Source organism: Labrus mixtus, chromosome 1 (assembly GCF_963584025.1).
Source record: "Labrus mixtus chromosome 1, fLabMix1.1, whole genome shotgun sequence".
Classification (NCBI taxonomy): domain Eukaryota; kingdom Metazoa; phylum Chordata; class Actinopteri; order Labriformes; family Labridae; genus Labrus; species Labrus mixtus.
In genome coordinates this window covers 18,688,508-18,694,899 of record NC_083612.1, presented here as the reverse complement: position 1 = coordinate 18,694,899, position 6,392 = coordinate 18,688,508, and the positions used below count along the sequence as shown (strand labels likewise).

The following is a 6,392-nucleotide window of genomic DNA, read 5'->3' as shown; positions in this document are numbered from 1 at the left end:
AGTTTGACACCACCCTCAGTAATTTCTTCATCTTAGATTTAAACTTGGCATTAGTCAGGTCCAGTGATAAGTCACTTGATACTGTGTGTGGTGTTATCAATGCTTCAGCTGGGATTGGATTCAGGATGTCAGGGCTTTTCCTGGCTCAACTGGTGACTTCTATTTGATTCATCTGGTTTTGGCAGGCAACATTTTAACTCAGATTACACACTCCGAGTCAACACTCATGATGACAAGAGTAAATGACAGGAGTCACATGGAAAGGTTGTCTGAGAAATGACAGCACGTGCAGCTGATGACTCATAACAAGCACCAACTGGTTTTTCTTCCATTGTGACAGTGCAGTTTATAATGCAGAGTCCAGTAAATGTATGAATTAATATGGTATAATTGTGCACTCCCATGTGCACCAGAAAAGGCAAGTAAAGGAAAAGAACTGTGATGTTTAGTTACATCTTAAACTAAGTATTGGGCTGAGTGATTTAATTTTTCAAGAATATAAGATGCACCATATCAGAGGAGCCATTTCAAACATCCTGCTTAGGAAACATCCTGTTGGCTGTCAAGAAACATTTTAGACACCAAACAAGGTTTCCTCATCCTGCTGTCAACAGAAACCATGACTACTCAAGACAACCATAATTTGGTTGGTCGTTTAATTGATCATTTTTAAGTGTTTATTTAATTTTCACAGTTACTCTTTCATATGTAGCCCATTTTTTCTTCCTGATACTTTGATTTATGTTGTGTGTAGAAAAGGAATGTTTGTGATGCCACTGCATACAATTAGTCTTTTATATATAAAAACAACGGGACAATGCGAACACAAAATCAAGAACTTCAGGACGGCATGTAATATTTCAAAATTTTATTAACGAACATAATCTCTGAGGAACAACAGCAGTTCTCGCGCTCTCTGTACATGCAACTGTAGAAAATAACAATTTAGAATTTTTACTTTTCAGTTTTAGTCTTTTTTCCCATCCATCCTCATTTTCAGTTTCTCGTGTTTATTTTTTTGTCTTTTTTTTTTTTTTGCAGGAAATCAACAACAGCTAGAGGTGAAAGTACTGGATTTCTGTTACAGCACTGACAATAGCATCAACGACCCCCCCCTCATAAATCCCCACCCTCCCCCTCCCCTCCTAGCTGCTCCAACAATATGTACACAAATAAACTACATTGTACAAATAAAAAAATGTTACATTGTTACATCATAATCACCTGCAGCAAGCGCACACAGCTCGTTTGCTGTTAGAACCCCACATTCTACGCAATTTTTCAGACTAGTACAAAGAGGAGGGTGCAAAACGTCCTGGGAGGTTTTATTTACAGAGCTATGTACAGTATGTCTCTTTCACGCATTACAAGGAGGAAAATTTACACAGCGGAGACCAACGTCAACTCAAAAACATACCACAGGTGTCAGAAAAACAAAACAAAAAGATAATAAATAGGTTATTTCTCACCATTTAAAGAGTAGTTCTCCATGCTTTGTATTAGTCATTTTTCCACTCTAAAAAAGGAACAAAGAAATAGCTACAGTCTGGGTTTGAATTAAAAAAATATACAAATAACCAACGAAAACTAGAAAAAGGCTTGAAATCGTGATTCTATAGAATGAAAAAATAGCAATTATGTATATTTATGTCCAATAAGAAAAAACAACACATAACAAATCTAAAATAAACATTATGAATGAATGTGAGGAGAGTAGAGGTAATATGTTGCTGACTGAGGTGAGGCATCAGGCTAGCATCTGTATCACCACGGCCAAGTGCTCTACTGTGCATCTGAGGATTGCTGTGTGTTTTGCGTGTCTGTCTTCAATTGAACCAGAATTCACTGCTGTTTTGTTAGTAATTAAGATTCACACTGGAGAATCTATGCGGATGGATGCGTTTATCTATTGCTCTGTGCAGCGGTGTACCGCAGTCTGGGGGGGAGAAATCACCTGTCAGCTGTGTCGACCATCACCATTTCAAGCCTTTGTGGTTCAAAATAACTGATTTACCGTAAGTAAAAACAAAGGCAGGGATTAAACCGTTAAAAAAAGGATGACACATTAAACGGAAAAACACACACTTGTTGATGTCTTGTAAACAATAGTGAGAGGGTGTGGTTGGTCAGGGCATAGTAACGGTATACATTCTGCTTGAAAAGCAACGTGATTGACATGCCACTGGTGTTTATGCTCTATACAGGAAACAAATAACCCTAAAATGAACACAACAACATTCAAAAACTACATACTATGAGCTAAAAAAACACACGCAGGGATTCTGTTAACAAAAAAAACACCCTTAAAACCTCTTCCCAAAAACAAAACGGTGTAAGAAACCAACAACAAAATAAGAACATGACACACAGGGGGCTTAAAGAATACATGTGTGGGTATTTGTGTCTGTTTTGTATACCAACCAGTATGTGTGTTTCTCAAAAATTTCCAGACCTTTACATCTAGCCACCTTGTCTGCACAGTGTAATAGCAACAACCATTGCACTTGACTAGACATACCATACACAGCTATGCTGACTGACAGTGTGTTCATAACTTAGAAATGTTCAGATTATATTGCCATCAGGATACATGAGCAGCTCTCGCACAAAGACAGGCAACTTATGTGGGAGGTCAGGAAAAGCTTTTCAAATCCAAGACCCACTTAAAAAAGAGGATTGATAAAAGGAATCACAAATCAATATTAAGATGGGGTTTGAATTAAGGATGACTTAAAAAAAAAAAAAAAGATCGGTTCAGCATGAAGCTATTTCTTTCCCGTTTCTATTTATGTCTTTTCAACTTTTTGGTTCATTCTTAAAAGGTTTAAGTCTCGTAATTGCCTACTTGGGCTCAACATAATGACATGATAGTGGCAAATAGCCAATGCCTAACAGAGTAAATAAGGAAGTAACCTAATGTTTAAAAATCACTGACAACACTAGCCAATCGCATGGATTAAAAGACGGAAGAGACAGGGGCTGGTGGTTTAAATCTGTGATGACTAAACTGACGCAGGGGTTAAACTTGAATCAGATGAGGGAAATTATCTCCCCATAGAGGTCATAAAATTTTAATTTATTTTAAAAAGCCCATTCTTGTGAAAGGTCACAGGTCTCAAGCAAAGCCAATTAGGGTTCTGGAGTTGTTGGACACTCTGGCGCCATCTAGTGTGTAGAATTGGAACGGCACATTGAAAACAAGTCGCTCTCCAACATCAGACAAAGGGCAGAAGGACTAAGTTAAAAGTCATCATGGAACGAAACTATTTAGTGGCTGTTACAAGTCTTTAGTCTAAAGAGAAAGCAGACGATCTGGGAGAACAGAAAACTTAATGAAGTGCTGAAGACCTGTGTCCTGTTGGCTTTCAGACTATGATGTTTTGTGATGATTGGAAATTATTAGTTCTGGAGATTAAAAACTAAAACAAAAATCCCCAAAATATATTAATTGGAAACAATTCAAAATTATAATGATGGTTTTGCTTGTGAATGACATCTAACTTTCATCCCACCCATATATATCTATGTGACTTTGCCCAACAATGAGTACATTTTTTTTCACTGAAAAAGGCATTTTCTTGGTTGGAATTTTTTTTTTTTTTTTTAAAGATATAATCGTGTATTAAAGCAATGAATAATAATCCTCTGTCTATTCTTTAAATAAATCCTCAACAACTATTCTGCTACATCTGAGGGACTATATGGTGGTTGGCCTGTGGGAGGCCGGTTTAATCCAGAAGTGATCTCTGTCAGCTATTTGTGAGTCGTGATCCACGTCCAGGTGAGTTTCTTAACCCTGGAGAGGGTCTAGAGATGGGATCATACAACTGTACTGGAGTCTTTCAAATACTGACAGAATCGTGTACACATTTTGGCCCATGGATATGAGGGGGGGTGGGGGGGGAAAGTGCTGCCCAAAAGTGAACTGTACATAAAAAGATAATTTTTATTTCTTTTAGGTTTTTTCTTTACACTTAACTGAGTGATATTACAGTACATAGGTTATTTACAACTGTGCAGTAATGTGTGGCAAAATAAATTATCTAGAAGGCAGCAAGAATACATTGGTTAACGAATATAAAAACTGTACATAATTTACGGAATACAACTTTTTTTCTTTTTTTTCTTTTTTCCATTAAACTAATATTGGCTCTGTAGTGTTTCAAGTCACTTCCTCAGAAACAATGAAATGCCCAAGTAAAGAAATAGACAAAAACAATATTTCTCTCCTCCCGCTGAACCACGATTTCTCGATAGTCTCTTGAATCTTAACATTCGTTATGTTTGTTTCTTCCTTCTGGTCGTCCTGTGGTGTTTTTGCAGTCCATGGCGGTCTGATGTGTTTTTATTGGAGAGAGCAGGATGGCTGAGGAACACTCCGGTCTGTCCTCAGAGATCCATGCCTGCTGTCTTCTGTTTAGCCAGGCTGAGAGGCTGCAGGGTCAGTCTCTTCCTCTCAGACACGTGGCCCTGATGTGCACACACACATCCCTAACCCTCTGCTGTGTTCCAACCTGCTGCAGGCTCTGGTGCTCTACTGTTAAGCAAGTGTGAACAGAGAGGGTCTCCTCTGGGTGTACGGTCTTATCAACCCAAAGCCATCAGCGACTGGTCCAGGCTTCCTGGTCTGTCCGTCTGTAGATACACGTAGAGGATTCACATGATGCACCACAACTCAGTGGACTTCCTCTGGGTCAGTGCTGGACTAGTTCTCTTGGCCCACCAGGAGCCTCGAGTCATCAGAGGAGGTTTCTCCTCAGTCCTCCCTCAGGACAGGCACCACGCTGATGGGATAGCTCTACTCTGAGACCTCCTCCCAGTGGTGGCGGTGGGTCTATTGAAGCCGGGACCAAAAAACAAACTCAGAAAATATATCTCTGTCCACCAACTGAGCACTGAGGAGTTCTGTCCCGATGTCAGAGCCTCAAAGCAAAAAACTTTTTCTGCTTCTCAAACTCTGATCAAACAAAAGAGTAAAAACTTTGAGAATGAAAGTGCAAGTTGTGTTTTCTTTTCCCCTGTAAAAACAACTTTCCTTCTTCATGGAAGGGAATCGAGAGCAAGTTTTTTCATTTTCACTCTTTTTCTATAGAATATAATTTTTTTCTGTCTTATGTCCTCTGTCAAACTTGCTAGCCCTTTCCATTCGTTCTGTTTGACGAAGTCTCTTTGAGAAGAAATGATTCAGACGAAGATTTGTGTCCTTCTGTGAGCACAGGTGTGTCATGCAGGCAGCAGGACAAAGTCATCGTTGACATCGACCATTGGCACGTAAAAGGACGGCACTTCATTTACGCAGAGGGACTTGTGCCCTGCTGGGTCAAGCTCCTGGACCTTTAACTGCCACTCCATCCTTTGCACTGCGTTGAGAGCAGCTGCCTCATGTTGTTGCCGCATCAAAAGACATGTCTAAGGGGGAAGAAGCCAAGATTTTTTTTTAACCATTTGTGTGTAAAAAGGATTGTGGTATTCATGCGTTAAGACATCAGTACAAAAGGCTGAGAGGAGTTATTTTACCTTCATGCGGTCATATTTATCATCCACATCCTGGATCCAGGAAATGAACTGACGAGCATTAAAGCGATCTCTCACAGATTTATTCTCATCCCCCTGAAAATAAACCCAATTCATAATAAACATTAAGTAAAGAAACAGATTATTAATGTCTGGCTCTGTTAAAATAAAAGATCAACTCTACACTATGTTTCCTACCTGGCTCTCTGATGGCATGTTGTATACTTCAGAGTCCAACAGCATTGTGCAGGCGCTGAATGGCACAGCCTGATTGGCTATAGTCCTGGCCGCTCTGCAGTGAACCCTTAAAACCTCCTGCTCGCAGGAAACAATCAGCTTCTCCTGTGAACAGAAAGCAATAAAAGAGGTAAAAATGAATATCAGATATAAAAATGGAAGTCAGTAAACCTAGAGGCTTGTGGCTGAGGTTAATAGAAATTGGTCTTGATCAACAAAGCAGCTACACATGTTTCAAAGAAATGGTCCTCACTTAATAAGGTAGTAAGATGAAATAGATTTGTGTCTGCAATTCACTCAGGTTCAGCCCAGGAGTTGAGGGTATGCAGATTTCAGTTGAAATTCCATTAAGGACAGGCTTTGATCTTTCTTCAAAGAAGTGCTCATGGTATTAAGTGCATATATAAGTTCATGTATTAAAGCAGGGCCAGGGAGAGAGCTATGAGCGTATTAAGAGAATAAGATTGAATATTTCTTACCCGTTCTATGCTGTGCTGCAACCTGAGCTTCCCTCTCACTGCCTCCTGTTGTCTGAAGAGCTCTTTCAGAGGCTCTGACAGCGATGGAGGTGGGGCAATCTGATGAAAAAGTATTAGTTTTATATACATGCATTTACAAACAATGAGTCGATGTAAAAATGA

The 6,392-nt window shown here is 39.4% G+C and overlaps 2 protein-coding genes across 3 annotated transcripts in view; one reads left to right on the top strand and one right to left on the bottom strand.

Moving 5' to 3' along the window:
* Positions 1-6,392, top strand: part of LOC132973396 (large ribosomal subunit protein P2-like) — a 133,272-nt gene that overhangs the window by 116,782 nt on the left and 10,098 nt on the right. The gene's annotated exons all lie outside the window — the stretch shown is intronic.
* ankrd11 (ankyrin repeat domain 11) overlaps positions 854-6,392 on the bottom strand; it is a 109,304-nt gene continuing 103,765 nt past the window's right edge. For both annotated transcript variants that reach the window (XM_061036678.1, XM_061036689.1), the window contains exons 11-14: positions 6,231-6,329; positions 5,713-5,856; positions 5,518-5,610; positions 854-5,409 (exon numbers count right to left, since the gene is read on the bottom strand). In XM_061036678.1, the coding sequence (XP_060892661.1) occupies positions 5,224-5,409; positions 5,518-5,610; positions 5,713-5,856; positions 6,231-6,329 (522 nt within the window). In that variant the 3' untranslated portion in view covers positions 854-5,223. The remainder of the gene's footprint in view (positions 5,410-5,517; positions 5,611-5,712; positions 5,857-6,230; positions 6,330-6,392) is intronic.